General features: G+C 45.6%; 1 protein-coding gene across 3 annotated transcripts in view; it reads right to left on the bottom strand.

Annotated features, from left to right (window-relative positions):
• Positions 1-233: 233 nt before the first annotated feature.
• LOC143036392 (uncharacterized) overlaps positions 234-18001 on the bottom strand; it is a 405831-nt gene continuing 388063 nt past the window's right edge. For all 3 annotated transcript variants that reach the window (XM_076203691.1, XM_076203690.1, XM_076203692.1), the window contains exons 6-8: positions 17319-17914; positions 7905-8088; positions 234-476 (exon numbers count right to left, since the gene is read on the bottom strand). In XM_076203691.1, the coding sequence (XP_076059806.1) occupies positions 353-476; positions 7905-8088; positions 17319-17914 (904 nt within the window). In that variant the 3' untranslated portion in view covers positions 234-352. The remainder of the gene's footprint in view (positions 477-7904; positions 8089-17318; positions 17915-18001) is intronic.

The following is an 18001-nucleotide window of genomic DNA, read 5'->3' as shown; positions in this document are numbered from 1 at the left end:
GAGTGGCCGTTTATACATTGGATAGCCTAATTTCAAGGGTGATCGATCACCATAGAAAGTGACCGATCATTCTCGTGAGTAGCTGGTCGTTATCAGGAATGATTGGGCGTTGTTGAATGTAACCGGTCGCCTTCGAGAGTGACCTTTTTTCCTCGAGAATGACCTGTCGCTCTCGAGAATGATCGGGAAGTAACCTATCACTTTCGAGAAAGAAAAAGTTTGTCCACATTTGTCCACAACTCTTCGGCAACACTCAGAAGCTTTCTCGCTTTCCCGCTGACAATGAGTCCCCAAAATCCCTTCCGTCTGCTTCGGGAGCGGTGGCCGCGCCTGAGGGCGGGAATGCGGGCGGCTAGGACTGGCCCGCTTGGCGGCTTCCGACCCAGCGGCTCTCCTTTCTCTGATGTAGTTGTCCCTCCGCGTCCGTGTTGTAGTAGGTGACCCTCAGGATGCCGAAGGGGTCCACGTAACCGTGCCTGCCGGAGAGAGAAGATATCAGTGCCCAGGTTCGGGAAACGGGGATGGGAAGGGAGTGGAGGGGGGGGGGGAAGGGACGGAGGGGAGGGAAGTGGAGGGGAAGGCAGCAGAGGGGAATGAAGAGCAAGGGAGGGCAAGGAATAGAAGAAAAGAGGAAGAGAAAAGAGGGGATATGGAGTGAGTATAGTATGTAGTATTTCGTCGGCAATAACAGACGCTTCTATCCTTGGAGACAGTGTCGCACCGAAGAAGAGGTGGATGGAAGATTGAAGGTAGGCAGCAGTACGGAGTAATTGTAAGGGTTAGTATGCTATTTTTTTGTCTTTTTTTTTTTTTAGTAAAGTGACCAATTATTGAAAAAGAAAAAAAAATCTGCGTTACTCTGGTCCTTAGGGATGCTCCTAAAGTCCCTAAAAGACTGGCTGCATAAGATTATTGAGGTCAGTAGCCCAGACGGAGAGCTATGTCGGGAGAGGCTAGGAGGGAAAGGAAAAGAAAGAGAAAGAAAATGAGGAAAATGAGAAGGGAGGAGCGAGGACGGGAGGCAAGGGTACGGGGAAAGAAGAAAATGGGAAGAGTGGAATAGGGGAAGAAAGATGGGCATAGGGGGGAAAGGGGATAGGAGGGAGGAGGGGTAGGGAAGGGGGAGGAAAAGGGAGAGGAAGGAAAGGGAGCGGATAAAATGGAAGGGAGGGAATGGAAAGGGAAGGGTAAGGAGGGAGGAAGGGACAAAAATGGGGTGTTGGGAGGGAAGAGGAGGTGAAAAAGAAGGGAAGAAAGAGGAAGGGAGGTGAGTAAAGGGGAAGAATGCGGAGGGAGTGGAGGAGAGGAGAGGGGAGGGGAGTGGAGGGGAGTGGAGGGTATGGAAGGGGAGGAGAGTGGAGTGGAGTGGAGGGGAGGGGAGTGGAGGGTATGGAAGGGGAGGAGAGTGGAGTGGAGTGGAGGGAAGGGGAGCCAGAACAAAGTTTGAGGACATCACGAGCCTAAGGGATGGGAATGTAAAGAAATCTTCACTGCCACCCCCCTTTCTTTTGCCTAGAACACATGTGCACATGTGTAGGTTGTACATGCAAACACACACGCACACACACGCACACACACACACACGCACGCACGCACACACACACACACACACACACACACACACACACACATACACACACACACACACACACACACACACACACACACACACACACACACACACACACACACACACACACACACACACACACACACACACACACAAACACACACACACACACACACACACACACACACACACACACACACACACACACACACACACACACACACACACACACACACACACACACACACACACAACTCGACGGCGCAGTGGTAGCGTTCGCGGCCGCCAGTGCGACGGTCAGGGTTCGAATCCCATCCAGGGCTCAAATAATTTCAGTATCGCTGCGCTGCGAGTCGTTACTCCAACTCTCGTGGGTGGGGAGTTGGGTGTGTGTTTGCGTGTAAGGTCACAGCATTACCCATAGATCGGTCATATATGAGATCTGAGCCCTCTTCCGTGAGGGAAATAGCTGTTGATCACGAGCCCAACACGTGATCCAAGACCATGGTGTCCATGGTGAATCACACACACACACACACACACACACACACACACACACACACACACACACACACACACACACACACACACACACACACACACACACACAAACACACACACACACACACACACACACACACACACACACACACACACACACACACACACACACACACACACACACACACACACACAAACAAACAACAGGATAGGTTGAGAAATACGCATTTTGGTGTCAAGCATGTACGGTATCGTAGTTTTTATATTGTTATAAACATTTATACGTACAGGCACCTCATCGTCGATCGTCAGCCTGTCAACACGTCAAGATTGGCGGTCATGGGGACTACATTATAAACAAGACCTTTCACCAGTGCTACAATATCAGGATACCTAGGTTGTGTTGAATGGGAAAGGGGAGTACTCGTGGATGCCCGAGGTAAGCTAATATAGTGAAAATTAGTGAATATTGAAAGAAAATGGAAGGAAATGAAAATAGGCCAGATGAGACCCCTGGTGGAGGAGCAGCGAAACGAAACGTAAACAAGAGCATGGAGACCTCATTAGGCATAAGGAGATATTTATAAAGGTAACTACAAAGAAAGGCCATTTTCGGGTTTTCGTTATGAAAGAGGTAACTTGAGCAGAATTATAGACATATAGAGGGAAATGAGGGCTTTGAAATATTTTTTTTCAAAGGTCAGGGATCAAAATGATGTATATCACAAAGAGGTTAGTGAATTAAGAAAAAAAAAAAAAAAAAAGACCGAAAGAATTCGGGAGGTGAATGTCCTAAAAAAAATCGGCTGGGGCAAAACGTGAAAATGAGGAATTGAAAAGCAAAGATACCGCAAATAATACGAGCATAAAAGAGGGGGATGAACAAATGAAGGTAATGACCGAAAAAATGGAGGAAGTATAGGCGAAGAATTCAAGAATGGATGGAAAGATCACAAAAAGATATGGTATCTTTTAAAGAAATTGTTCAGCAACAAATGCAGGAGAAATCGTAGGAAATAGTCATTCAGGTAATCAAAGAAAAGGAATTTTTGGTTAGAGATACAATAGACAAAAAGAAGTGTATAGTAGTATTTGGTCTAAAAAAGAAGCCATTTAGGTTCATGAGAGGCAAGGAAGAGAAAGATTTAGCAAGAGATGTTTTGATAGTAATGTAAGATAAAGAACAAAAATTAGAAAAGGGAATAGAGGAAATGCATAGAATGGGAAAGTATGTAGAAGGAAATCGACCCCTAAAGATCAAACTAAGGTCACAATAGGCAGCGGAAGAGATACTAGCAAGAACAGGTAAGTTAGGTAATATTGAGCACTATAAAGATGTATGGATAAAAAGAGATATGAACCTTGAGAAAAGAGAAAGAAGAAATTAAGAAGAGAAATTGAAAAAAAAGAGAAAAAAGTCCGAAAAAAAGAAGAAGTTATTTTTGAGAGTGTTAGACATGAGACTGAGAAAATTATATCTTTAAGAAAAGGAAACGAAAGGAACAAATAAAGAGATGGAGAATGCAGAAAATAAAAAGTAACTTATACTTATATAAATGGTTTAATTTCAGGAGTAAATGATCTTAATGGTTACTTGTCAAAAGCAAAACCAGACATAATGACAATTGTAGGGACAAAATTAAGTGGTTTATTATCACCTAACAGTGTTGGAAATGCATAATGGTAGTAGATGTCCAGGCACGAGGTACATATCCCTTGCTAAAGCAAAGGTTGTAAAGTTGCGTCAAGGGATTGCCAGGGGCTTTAAAGAGTAGACGGAGGACTTGATAGGTGATGCCATCATCCCCGGAAGCTGTTGTTTTGCTTTTGACAAGAGCACGGCGCAGTTCGTCCTCAGTGATGGGCACGTCATCTTCATCCGTTCGTAATAATGCAGTCAATAGACGCAGGGTGCGGATATTCTTGTGGGTGGAGAGTGTCACTTGAATTAGGGCGCGAAGATTGCTTATCTGTGCTTGTTCAGACCAAGTACTTAGCAAGTCCTGTGCATATTGGGCTGGGTCGTGGCGGAGAGCACTCGATGGTTTCTTCTTGATGACTTTGTTTATCAGGTGCCACATGGAACCAACGCTGGTCTGGTAGTTGATACTGTCGATATATTTCTTCCACGACTCGGTATGAACACTTTGCTGGAAGGGAACGAGGTCATCTCTAGATGTCTGATACTGGAGGAGATTAGCAGGTGTTGTCTGCCTTTGAAAGGCGAGACCATCTCTCTCAGTCTTTTTTTTCCGCCTGTAGGAGGCATCGGTCCAGGGTCCAGGCGTGGATCTCGCGGCATTTTTTAATGTGTGACCTTGTGACGTAACGGTTGTAAAAATCATGTATTGAAACAGCGAGGGAAGAGTACAGATTCTCAGGTGACTGGAGATCAAATGTTGGTAGAAGAGAAGAGATGTAAGAGACGTAGTTGGGGCAGTACTTCGGAGGAATGGAGATGCGGAGGCGGGTGTGAGGAGGAGAAGGCCCACTTCTTGGGGAGTACAGGAGTCCAAGCACGACGTGGTCAGAGAAGAGTCTGTATGGGAAAGCACTTAACGTGTGTCGCTGCTAGACCAAATGTGATGATGTGGTCGAGCGTGCATCCTCTGGAGTGTGTGGCACCCCCAGTGGGCCAGTGAATGAGGCAGTGGCGGTGGATGTACTCGCGGAGAGGTACCCCACTACGGTTAGGGGAGGGGGAGACATCTCTTATGGTAGGGTGCCGGGCGTTGAAGTCCCCCATGTAGATCACACCGTGAGACGTGGGTGGGGGGAGGACAGAGAGATTGGTTTTTCCTAGAGCAGGGAAAACATTGCAGAGTCTCAGGTTCTCAAAGAGTTGAAGTGTCATGTCATCATGGATAGAGCAGCGCAGGAGTTGATGGGGAGATGGAAGAGTGAATGTAACTTAAAAGGCCATTCCTGACGTAGTGGACATACGATACGTGGATCGTGGTTGCCAAGAAAAGCTTCTTGGATAAATATAACTCGTGGTTGATGGCGGCCTATATAGGTATTGAGGAAAGTAATTTTCTGATAACTGTTCATGCCACAAGCATTCCAAGTGATGATTTTAAATTCCATCTCGTTAGCGAAGTCTGTTTTTGGGTTTACAGGTGGCTGGCAGAGACAATGACGTGGAAGTGGTACCGCTTTGAGACGTGTGTCGTTGTAGCTTGATAGGCGTTTGGTTACTGAACTTTTCGAATCAGTTGATGAGAGCCTCCAGTTTCTCGGAGAAGGTGGCGACAGTTGTAATGACGACTTGGTGGGATTCGACATGTGTGGCTAGGGTGCGCTCAGTGGAGAGTTGTCGTGCGGCGAGGCTGTCGATGTGATTTTTAATTGGGTCAAAGCGCGTTGTAATTGTTGTGCAACGTGCCGTTAGGTTGGCAACGGCCTCGCGGAGGGCGATTACTTGCAGCGAGTCAGGCAGGTCTGAGGGTGTCAGCGGTGGGATGGCTCTTGGGTTCAACTGAGGTGGTGATGGTGGCACGTATGCAGTCTGGGAGGTGGCCACCTGAGCGCGCTTCGTACATCCGTGCCATACATTCACCCTGGGTTTGTAAGAGCGGGGGCATTTCTACATGGATGAATTTGGAGTGGGAGTGGGAGGATGGTCGGCTGTAGAAGCTTTATTTGTGTTGGCAAGCTGAGAGGGGCTGCGATGTGGGTAAGTACGGGAGTAGTGAGTACCTGCACACCAGCCACACTTCTAGTACAATACCAAGATATATGTCCGACACCCCAGCACTTGAAGTATCTTGACTGTTCATCTTTCATCGTTCGAAACTCGCACGGTGGTAGGCAATGAAGCTGAAGTGATGTTCTGTAGGTGGTGGTTGGGGATGGCTCCAGACGATAACAAGTCGGTTGATGGGTGTCCCGTGTTGGTAGAAGCGGAGCACGCTGTATGCACCCGGATTTTTTTTTGAGGGGGGGGGGCAGGTTAACGCCGACAGGGTAGCGGGTGACGAGATACGTGGGGGGATTTACGTGATCTATCGATCAAGTCTTGAACATCGAGCTTCAAGGATAAGAAATTACCCTTCGTGGCACTTTCAATAATCTCAGTACGTCTACATGAAATATATATACATGCTGAGATGTGACAGCAGACATTTTTACTTCAGCTAACTCCGAATCGAGCCTGAATGACTTGGTAATTCTAGGAAGCCAGCGAACTGTATCCACGGTCGGGTTATCAGGGAAGATGAGTTTAACATAAGCAGTTATGGGGAAAAACATGGGAGCCATTACGGGGGGTGAGGGTGAGGGTGAGGGTGAAGGTGAGAGAGGGAGTTATCGGAAGCTGTGTGGCTGAACGACTTAAAAGCTGGAGAATAGAATTCGCTCGTGTTCGAAGTCTGGTCCGGAGAGCGTTTGCTGGTGGCGGTGGCGTGGGTGAGGGTGGGGGTGGCGGCGGTGGAGGCGGCTGCGGTGGCAATGGTGGTAGTCGTGTCAGTAGTGGCAGTCGTGGTGGCGGTGGTGGGCTGGGTACCAGGGAGCAGTGGCTGCCATGTTGTGGTACCAACATGTTGCTCGTGCATTGGCAATGAAGGCCAATGTTGCACAGTGATGTCCTCGTCGTCACTGAGAGTGAGGTCGGCATCAATATCGGTGAGGGTGGCCGGTCCAGAATATGCCATGTTGCCTCAGCAATATGGCAGAATGTAGGCGACTGGTACTAGTGGGACTACAGTGACGTGGGTATGACATTAAGACACGTCATACTCCTCGTACTGTGCATGCTCTCACGGGTGGAGCACTGGATAGGGTGGTTTTGATGAAGGACAGGGTTTTCTTATGGCAAATATTGACTAAGTCCTATATTCTTTAAAACTACTTATACCACAAGACTGACGTCTGGTGCTTACTATTGTGCTCAGCTAATACTGGAAGACAGTGGCTCGCTGAATCTTCTATAATTTCTTCGAAGTAGTAGGAAATCTATTGCGGGTGTGTTACATTCAGATCGACCGATCAATATATATATATATATATATATATATATATATATATATATATATATATATATATATATATATACTGTATATATCTATATATCTATATTTATATATATATATAGATAAATAGAGAGAGATAGAGAGGTAGACAGAGAGAGAGAGAGAGAGATAGAGATAGATAAATAGATAAATTGAGAGAGAGAGAGAGAGAGAGAGAGAGAGAGAGAGAGAGAGAGAGAGAGAGAGAGAGAGAGAGAGAGAGAGAGAGAGAGAGAGAGAGAGAGAGAGAGAGAAGGTTCGTGACCTGGGCGTTTGGGGAAAATGTCATGGTTGGAAAGCTCAAGTGGCTTTGTTCTTCTTCTTCTTCTTTTTGTACTTAGGCGACTGATGCCCCGAACACGAGGAGGGTCGAAGGCTAAGAAAATTTATAGAAAAAAGTAGTAATAGCAGTCACTAACTCAATAAACAAACAGTATTCTTCTTTATCATATATTTGCTCTGTGTGGTGGCTAGGTATAAGTAAATAAAGAATAAATGAAGTACATCAGTAAAAGATAAGGTTCATAATTTTATGAGCGGTAAATGTGTAGATAGAAAAGTTATAACATGAATGTATAGATAAACTAATGATAAATCAATAAGATAGATGATAGAATGAGTAAATAAATGATGAAATGAGTAAATAGATATTTGATCAATGAATAATCATATGAATAATCAAGAGTAAATAGATAAATGAAAAAGATAGATTAATGAAAGAGCGATAAATGTGTATAGAACTAATGAATATAGTAACATGTTTGATTTTAAATCAAGCAACCGGACCCATCGACGAAAACCCGCACCAGAACATAGACACCCACCTTCCGATTCTGGAGCCGTCCGCAAGGGTCTGTTCTTCGTGAAACTGCTGCCCGAGGTCATACCGGATGGTGTAGCGAGCTCCAGGGGGCAGAGGGGGCAGCCTCGGGAACTTGACTGGGTCGATGGCCGACGCTCGGGTCGGGGACGAGGAAGACGACGCTGCCGCCGCCGCAGACGCAGACGCTGCAAAAGAAAGAGGAGGAGAGGATGAAGACGGCGATGATGGTGGTGAGGAGGAAGGAGCACGTCTGCACATGGAGGCAGCTTGGCCAGAAAATGGGTAGGGCAAGGGGGGAGGGGGAAGAAGAAGGAGGAAGGGAAAAAGGAAGGGAAATGAAAAAGGAAGGGGAAGGAGTGAAGTGGGAAGAGGAAGGGGGAAGGGGAATGGATCATGGAAGGAGAATTGGAACGGGGAAGGGGTAAGAGGGAGAGGCAGGGAGGAAGGGGAGTGAGAAGGGGAAGGGGAAAGGGGGATGTGGGGAAAAGAGAACATAAGGAAGACGGTCATCTGGTACAAGGATGATGATCAGTTGGTACGAGGAGTGACGGCCATCGAGTATAAGGAGAGTGATTATCTACCACAAGACAAACGATCAATTATCTAATGAAATATGATCTTTTGGTACAAGAGTACGACTAGTTAGTACAAGGGAGACTATCACTTAGTACAAGGACAGTCAGCCACAACAAGGTCGGTGATCAGTTTATACAAAGGGGTCCACCAAAAGAGGACGGAACTTTTATGAGTATGATGTTTTACTTATTAGAGATTTATCAAGTGCATAGAAACATAAGAATGAAGGAGACTGCAAGAGAACATAAGGCCTATATTAGGTAGTTCCATGTCCATTACCACCTGTCATCCCTATCAATAAAGTTATCTAACCTTCTCTTAAAACAACCAATAGTTTCAGCTCTCACTGCATGGTTACTAAGTCTATTCCATTCATGTGCTTGTTAAAGCTCTAACAAGCGTCGTACTAATAATGGATCATGTGCTTGATGATGCTGTAATAACAAGCAAAACGTTGCACCGATAATAATAAAGGGAGGAGGACGCGGCTTCGCCGTCCTCACCACAATGACGCGTCTCTTTCGATAGGCTTGTTGGTAACTGCTAATTACATACAAATGGTACAATGGATGCTGATCATTTAGCACAAGGAAGGCCTTGACGCTTATCTAATACAAAGATGGAAATTATTCATTAGTACAAAGCACGGTTGTCAGTAAGTACAGGAATATGGTAAGTTAATTCAATAGCAAGATCAGCTAGCAGGAGGAAAACGATTAATTAGCGCAAGGTGGACCATCACTTAGTACAAAGAGAAGAATCACGTAGGAGGGTTGTACAAAGAGGACGGGCAGATATCACAAGGTGGGAGACGATAAGATAGTACAAAAATACAGTCAGCTGATACAAGGATACTGATCTTTAGTGCCGGGAGGAAGGTCCTCCCTGTAATGAGGACAAAGTTGACCCGAATGAAACTGTTGGATTATTTCTTTATTAATACAACAATTTCGAAATTACAGTATATCACGACCTACACTTTTGCAACACGATGGAAAATTGTATATACTTTGTTCTGGCCGGGAACCGACAATTTCATGTAAGGGCGCGGGAAGGGTGTCGTGTGTGTGTGTGTGTGTGTGTGTGTGTGTGTGTGTGTGTGTGTGTGTGTGTGTGTGTATATATATGTGTGTGTGTGTGTGTGTGTCTGTGTGTGTGTGTGTGTGTGTGTGTGTGTGTGTGTGTGTGTGTGTGTGTGTGTGTTGGGGGTGGGGGGGACCGCAGGATCGAGAATCCAAAGAAGTCTCTTTGGCGTGAAAAAGACCTAAGTTCGAGTCTTACAGATAACGGTGACTTCCTCCTGCCCTTGGAGTTAGTGCCACCTGGTACAATTACTGTTCTTAGCGCTGCTGGCGTGACCTTGTGCTGCCACGGTTGTTACTGCGGCTGCTACACATAAGTTTTGGCACAACTTTTGCTGCCATCGCTAATATCAAAGTTATCACTAGTAACTATCGTGCCGGGCCTTGGTGTTGTTACTGGTGACTGTTGTCACAGGTGTTGCTGTCGTGATTACTTTCGTTGTTGTTACTGTTACTGTTAAGTACTAGCACAGTTCTGCTCTCCTCTTTTCTGTCGCAGCTGTTAGTGTCACTGGTAAGGACTAACAACGTTCTTAACCCTCTGACTGTAATGGTCACATCACGTGATCTGTCGCGAAATTCGCCAAGTGATTTATTTCTGCTTGGACCAAGAGAGTTTATTCAGTCAAGGTACGGTCGCTATAACAATGAGGTTAAATCAAACGCGAGCAAGCAAGCAGGCCACACTGAGTCGTCGTCGTCGTCGTCGTCATCGGGACAGCAGCGGGAAGGCAGACAATGGCGACGCTGGGGGGGGGGGGAGAGAAAGAGATAGATAGATAGATAGATAGATAGACAGACAGATAGATAGATAGATAGATAGATAGATAGATAGATAGAGAGAGAGAGAGAGAGAGAGAGAGAGAGAGAGAGAGAGAGAGAGAGAGAGAGAGAGAGAGAGAGAGAGAGAAAGAGAGAGACAGACAGACAGACACAGAGAGACAGAGAGAGAGACATAGGGAGAGAGAGACATAGAGAGAGAGAGAGAGAGAGAGAGAGAGAGAGAGAGAGAGAGAGAGAGAGAGAGAGAGAGAGAGAGAGAGAGAGAGAGAGAGAGAGAGAGAGAGAGAGAAAGAGAAGTGAGACAGAGAGAGACAGAGAGACAGAGAGAATGTATATATATATATATATATATATATATATATATATATATATATATATATATATATATATATATATATATATATGAACCCTAGTGCAGGGCAGGACTTTTTCATAGAATAAGAAATATGTCGTGGTGGAAGTCGGGGGGCGGGAGGCGGGTTTAGGGGGAAGGGGGAGCTTCGTCATTCATTTCAGATTCTCCTGAATAACTCGACTTCCTGGTCTGAAAGTCTAAAGCTTTTCCGTACATCATCCGCCATGTTTGTGGTGCCAAGAAAGCTCCTCCTCTCGCCCCCCCCCCTCGCAGCCTTTCTATTCTATTCATCTTTGAGGAGACCCTAACAGACCCCATGACAGAGTATTTCTTGGGGGTGCTAGGTTAATTTTAGGGTGTGGAAAAACGTAGCAATTTTAGCCTCCTGAAGTAGATGTTCAGCGGTGTTACACTACCTAGACCTGACTACAGTCTTCTCGTTGCACATGTAAGCCCTTGCACCGAATGATAATCGATCAGTGAAATCCATTGTCTGTGCAAGAGAACTGAAATAAAGATCGTGTCGGTGGTGAGAGAGTACTTGCCAATCACTTCTGGAAAAAATAGGCTCTGGTCTCACTTATGGGCCTTGTCTCTTCAACAGTGAAAAAAAACTATCTAATGGAAAAGAAAATTAACGATAATTTGAAGCCCGTCCCTGCATGACAATAAGAGTACTTCCTAAGTCTTCGTATCATTCTTATTCTTTCGTACGTTTTGAGTTTTGATGAGGATCGATCATTGATTAATCATAAGGATTTGCATTATACAAGAAAGATTCCTACAAATATTTTGAATTTGCTTGAAACATAAAACATCACTACTGAGACTGCAGGTTTCCTTCAGACAAGTAGAATCGTGTGGCAGCAGCGATGATTCCCTCAGAGAAGTTGTGGATTCTCAATAAAAACTTCCTTCACAGTAATACCTGACAGAAGAGGTCCGTAATCAAGACGCGAACAACGTGCCCGGCTCTGTAGTGCGAACGATGGTATAATACGATGACGCCGGTAATATCTGCGGTTATCTAATTATCCTCTCCTCGGGCCATATTCAGGAACATTCCATCGAGCATACCATGGCGTCGTGTATGACGTCATCCGTTGAGGGCAAGAGGGACCCGAGCGCCGCTGAATCAAGTGTCACGAGCTTGATATTGTCAGGCATCAGCCCTGCTGGTACTTGACCTTCGAAGTTCCTTGACTACGAAAAAGCTCGCAGGAAAAATTGTCATAAATTTGGCAAGGTTAGGAAAGAAATTAAGAGAGGAAGAGGAGGCGAATCAAGTAGGGAAGAAAAGGTAAAAGGTACAGATGGAGAGATGATAATGGAAGAGATGGCAGTAAGGGGAAGATGGGCAGAATATTTTAGGGAGTTGCTAAATGTGAAGGAGGATAGGGAAGGAAAGATAGCTGCAGTGGGAAATGCGAAGAAAATGAGAGTGATGAGTGAGGAGAATGGAGGAGAAATAAGGAAGGATGAGGTGAAGGCAGTTGTAAAGATGATGAAAGCAGGTAAGGCACCTGGTCTGGATGGATGCCATGCAGAATGTCTGAAAAAGGGAGGTTCAGGGATGGTGGACTGGTTGGTGAGGTTATTTAATGTTTGTTGGAGAGAGGGTAGAGTACCGGAGGACTGGAGAAGTGCCTGTATAGTTCCACTTTACAAGGGAAAAGGGGACAAGTGTGAATGTAGTAGTTTCAGAGGGATTAGCCTGTTAAGTGTAGTAGGGAAGGCTTATGGGAGGATCTTAATTGAGAGGATTAGGAGAGGAACAGAAGGAGTAATTGGTGAGGAACAGTGTGGTTTTAGGACAGGTAGAGGTTGTGTAGATCAGATCTTTGTGGTAAGACAGATATGTGAGAAAGCTATAGGAAAGGGAAAGGATGTTTTTTGGGCTTTTATGGATCTGGAAAAGGCTTATGATAGGGTAGACAGAGAGGCACTGTGGGAGGTTATGCAGATTTATGGGATAGGAGGAAAGCTTTTGGGAGCTGTCAAGAGTTTTTATGAGAGTAGTAGAGCTTGTGTCAGGATTAGAAATGGAGAGAGTGAGTGGTTTGAAGTAAAGTTGGGACTTCGTCAAGGATGCGTTATGTCACCCTGGCTGTTCAACTTATACATGGATGGGGTGGTGCGAGAGGTGAATGCTAGGGTAGTGGGTCAGGGATTGGAGATGGTTAAAGAAAATGGAGAAAAGTGGGAGGTGAGCCAGCTGTTGTTTGCGGACGACACTGCGCTTGTGGCAGGGTCAGAGGAGGGATTGAGGAAGCTGGTGGCAGAGTTTGGGAGAGTATGTGATAGAAGAAAGCTAAAGATAAATGTGGGTAAAAGTAAGGTGATGAGATGTACAAGGGGTGAAAGTGGCAGTAGACTGGAAGTGAACATTAAGGGAGAGCGACTGGAGGAAGTGGATAGTTTTAGATACTTGGGTGCAAGTGTAGCAGGAAAAGATGGAGTGAAGGTGGAGGTAGAATGTAGATTGAGAGAAGCGAGTAAATGCCTTGGTGGATTAAAGAGTGTAATGAGGAATAGACATTTGGGAATGGATGCGAAGAGAAGACTGTATGAAGGAGTGATTGTGCCAATAGCACTGTATGGGGCAGAAACATGGAATATAAGAGAAGAAGAGAGAAGGAGTTTGAATGTGTTTGAGATGAGGTGTCTGAGAAGTATGGTGGGGGTTACTAGGCTGGATAGAGTGAGAAATGAGGAGGTGAGGAGGAGAACAGGGGTGAAAAAGGATTTGGGAGATAGGGTTGATGAAAGAATATTAGGATGGTTTGGACACATGGAAAGAATGAGTGAAGAAAGACTAGTAAAAGAGGTATGGAAGGCAGATGTGGAGGGAGTGAACATGAGGGGATGTCCTAGGATGAGGTGGATGGATGGGGTGAAGGGGGCTTTGAGGAAGAGGGGAATGTCTGTTGAGGAAGGAAGGGAGAGGACGGAAGACAGAGGTGAGTGGAGAATGGTTGTATATGGATGATGTTGTGATTGCATGAGGAGGAATGGGCGGGGGGGTGGGGGTGAGGTAGTATGTGTGAGTAAATTTTGACGCAGCCCGAAGGGATTTCTCCCCGTCCTCTCCTTATATGCAAGGGGGGACGGAGAGGGGGGGTCGCCGATTAAATGAAGCGGCCTTGCTGTGGATGTGCTGTGTCTTGCGACACTGCTTCTGACCCAGGGCGGTGGGCAGGGTGCAGGGATGACCCGTCATCCAGGAGGTGCTCAGATGAGAGGGAGGGTGGGAGGGGTGTGGAGTGCATTTAGGGATGAAATGGATGGGAGTGTTTTTATACCTTTCCCTTTTTGGCTACCTCCCTTGGAAGGGGGAAAAAGCCTTGGTATATGTATGTATGTAGGTTAGGTTAGGTTAGGGTAAGTTAGGTTTAGTTACACTAGACTTGGCTAGGTTAAGTTAGGATAGGGTAGGGTAGTTTAGGTTAGATTAGGTTAGGCTTGGTTAGGTTAGGTTTGGTTAGGTTAGGTTAGGATAGGATAGGTTAAGTTAGGTACATTTGGTTAAGTTAGGTTAGGTTAGGTTAAATTAGACTAGGGATAGTTAGGTTGGGTTAGGTTAGGATATGGTAGGTTAAGTTAAGCTAGGTTAGGCTACATTTTGCTAGATTAGATTAGGATAGGCTCGATAGGTTAGCCTAGGATAGGTTATACTAGATTAGGTTAGGTTAGGTTGGATAAAGTTAGTTTAAGTTAGGCTAGCTTAGGCTAGGTTAGACTTGGTTTGGTTAGGTTAAACTAGGATAGATTTGTTTAGGTTAATCTTAACTAGGTTAGGTTAATTCAGGTTAAGTCAGGACTTGTTATCCTGTTAAATTTTCTTTTCTGTCTGAGAGCTATCCCGACCGTGGGTCGTCCAAGGTCATACAAGGTCATCTCCACCTTCTCGGTCACAGATGACCTCCTTGGCCCTCTCATTACTAAGGGTGTCGAGGGGGATCTTGGAAAGGCGAACTTCGAGTTATGACAATAAAAAGAAACCAATCTATTACCGGTTCAGCACGATGGCACGCCTTCATGGATTTCACTTCGCTTCGCTGGCTGATCGAAGGATGGGCGATTTTATTTAGTTTTGGTGTTGACTGAGAAATGAGAAGGAGCTCGATCGAGCGAGAACGCTGGGGGTCTGACTCTTGGTCGAAGTAAATCGTTTGATGTAAGAGACGACAACGTTGATGAGATGCATGTCAGTGTTGGGGTGCGGGGGGGGGGCGTCGAGGAACGTGTATACCTTCTGCTGACGTCACGTTTCCAAAACCTTTGCCAAAACCTTGCAAGAATGTTGTGGTTAACGTGATACTGTAAGCAGCGGGCACGAATCCATTATCGATGATGGATGAGAAAATCGTTTTGAAAAAAAAAAAGAAAGAAAGAAAGAAAACAAATAGTCTTCCATGGCTTTAGAAAGACATGGTACCCATTTCTCTACTTTAACTAAGACTGAGAAAGCTTTCCATCGATTGTATAAAATTGCCCAGCGACAACCATAATGAAGCATATTGTAAATCGCTCTCCATAGTGAAAGAGTTGACAAATTCAGTGGTGTTCTCTACTCGTTTTGCTTTGACTAACGCGAGGGGATTTTATCCTGCTAAGGAGAGGAGGAACATAAAGTTGAAGGCTTCACATCTTCGAGAACACAGGGACGTGTGTGTGCGAACGTGTGTGTGTGTGTTTACCTGGTTGTATTTTACGGGAAGAGAGCTATGCTCGTAATGACCCGCTTTCGTATCTTTCAGCATCCAGTTTGATCTTAAATTCTTGTATAGTTTTAGCAATCACTGTTTCCACATTCAGTTTGTTCCAGATATCTATCACACTGTGTAGGAAACTATTCTTTTTCAGATCTCTTCTGTAACTATCCTTTTTAAGTTTCTTTTCGTGTCCTCTGGTTTTTCTTCTATCCCACTTGAATAAGTCATCTTTATCAAGGACTTCCATCCCTTTCATAATTCTATAGATAGTAGATCTCCTATTTCTCTTCTTTGTTCCAGGGTGGGTAGTTCGAGTTTTTCCAATCTTTGTTCGTGTGTGTGTGTGTGTGTGTGTGTGTGTGTGTGTGTGTGTGTGTGTGTGTGTGTGTGTGTGTGTGTGTGTGTGTATGTGTGTGCGTGTGTCTGTGTGTGTGTTTGTGTGATTCACCACGGCTTTGAATCACGTGTTGGATTCATGATAAGGATGAGGGTTCAGAGATGTGCAAATCGGAATATTTGTGTGTGTGTGTGCGCGCGCGCGCGCGTGTGTGTATGTGTGTGTGTGTGCATTTACCTATCTACCTAGTTGAATTTACTTAGTTGTATCTTACGGGAAGGGGAGCTACGCTCGTAGTGCCCTGTGTATCTCGTCATATCTAATTTGTTCTTAAATTTGTGTATTGTTTTTGCACACACTATTGTTTCGTCTAGCATGTTCCATACACCCACACTCTGTGGGGAAAGCTGTTTTTTCAGGTCTCTTCTATACCTGTCCTTTTTGAGTTTCCTTCCATGTCCTCTTGTGTTTCTCTTATCCCAATTTAGTAAGTCTTCTCTATCAAGGACTTCTACACCTCTCATAATTCTGTAGATGGTCAACAAGTCACTTCTTTCTCTTCTTTGTTCCAGAGTCGGTAATTCTAGTTCTGACAATCTGTCTTCATATGACTGTTTTGATAGTTGCTCTCTGGATTCTCTTAATTTTCCTTTTCTTCTTTTTAGTGCTGGGTGACCATAGTGTCGCTGCGTACTCCAATTCTGGCATTATCAGTGTGACTAGTATTTTCTTTACCATTTCTTCTTCCAAGTAAGTAAAAGCCACTGTTTTTGATCTTAGCAAGATGTAGGTTTGACCGACAATTTTGTTTATCTGCTTGTCAGGGGACATATCCTTTGTGGCGATTACTCCCAGGTCTTTTTCAGATCCCACTTTCTTTACTTCCTTTTCACCAATTCTATATTGTGTGTGTGTGTGATTCACCATGATCTTGGATCACGTGTTGGACTTGTGATTGACACCTATTTTCCTCACGGAAGAAAGCTCAGAGCTCATATATGACGGATTTATGGGTAATGCTGTGACCTTACTCTCCGCCCACAAGAGTTGGAGTAACGGATCGCAGCGTAGCGACACTGAAATTATTTCAGCCCTTGGCGGCATTCGAACCCGGACCGCCGTAGTGGCAGCCGCGAACGCTACCACTGCGCTATCGAGTTGTGTGTGTGTGTGTGTGTGTGTGTGTGTGTGTGTGTGTGTGTGTGTGTGTGTGTGTGTGTGTGTGTGTGTGTGTGTGTGTGTGTGTGTGTGTGAGTCCCCTTTGCAACTGTGATATACTTTATAGCTATTGTTTTGCTAAGATCAGGTGATTCTATGCAGCTGGGGACCGGAATTCATCATTCAGCTGCAAGATATCGCCCGTCTTTAGCTAGGACAAAATGAATAAATTAGGTCATTGTTCAGAAGTGGCCATCTTTAGGGCTGTTAGATAAGAATCTTAACCTTAGGTGTATAAGACGCGTGTTTTTCACCTGAGCTTAGCAAGAAAAGAATTTATGATGGGTTCCAACGAGTCAGAAAGTGCCAGTGACGATGTCTGGTGTCACGACAAAGTTCCTGATCCTACCTTGCTGAGTCGTCGCCGCTCCCGAAGAATCAATGGACTTGAGTTTGTTGGCATTGCTGCCGACTTGGTCGGAAGTGTGCTTGGCAGTCACGGAGACTCTTTGTCTTGTTCGAGGTCTTCCAGGGCTGGTGGCTCGGGTGGCGCCTTCGGGGGCAGAGACTTCCGAGTTCTTCCCCTCTTCCGAGGAAGACACCGTACCGAATAGGGTGTCGACAGACTCCGCCTTCAAGGTGTGTTGGAAGTTGTTGGAGAGAGAGGAAGGTCCTCGCTTCGGAAAGCTCGTGGAGACGGGGACTCTTTGGAAGTCGAGGCTGTTCTGAGGAGCGGCTCCAAGAGGGCGGACTCGAGTTCGGACTCTGACGGGTTTCCTCTTCCGGAGAAGCTGAGTCTTCGGGGAGACTTCAGCGCCCAGTTTGGGGACTTTGGGCACCGGTACTTGGCGTTCCCTCTCCCGGATGAGCCGGTAACCCTCCTTGCCAGCCGCGTAGTCGTACAAACGCAGGAGACCCGTTGGGTCGATCCAGCCGTAGGTCCCGAAGACGGTGCCGTCGTCCAGGCGCTTCTCCTTCCGGAACTGGCCGTTGTGGGTCTGGTACCTGAAAGAGGCGCGGGAGAACGTTAGTAGCTGGAGGGGAAGAAGTCGAAAAGGGGAAAGGGAAAGTGGAGGGACACAACATTCTGGG

This window comes from Oratosquilla oratoria, chromosome 20 (genome assembly GCF_046742065.1).
Source record: "Oratosquilla oratoria isolate Oo_2021 chromosome 20, ASM4674206v1, whole genome shotgun sequence".
Lineage (NCBI taxonomy): Eukaryota > Metazoa > Arthropoda > Malacostraca > Stomatopoda > Squillidae > Oratosquilla > Oratosquilla oratoria.
Note: the sequence above shows the minus strand (reverse complement) of the source record. Positions and strands in the feature narration are given on the sequence as shown.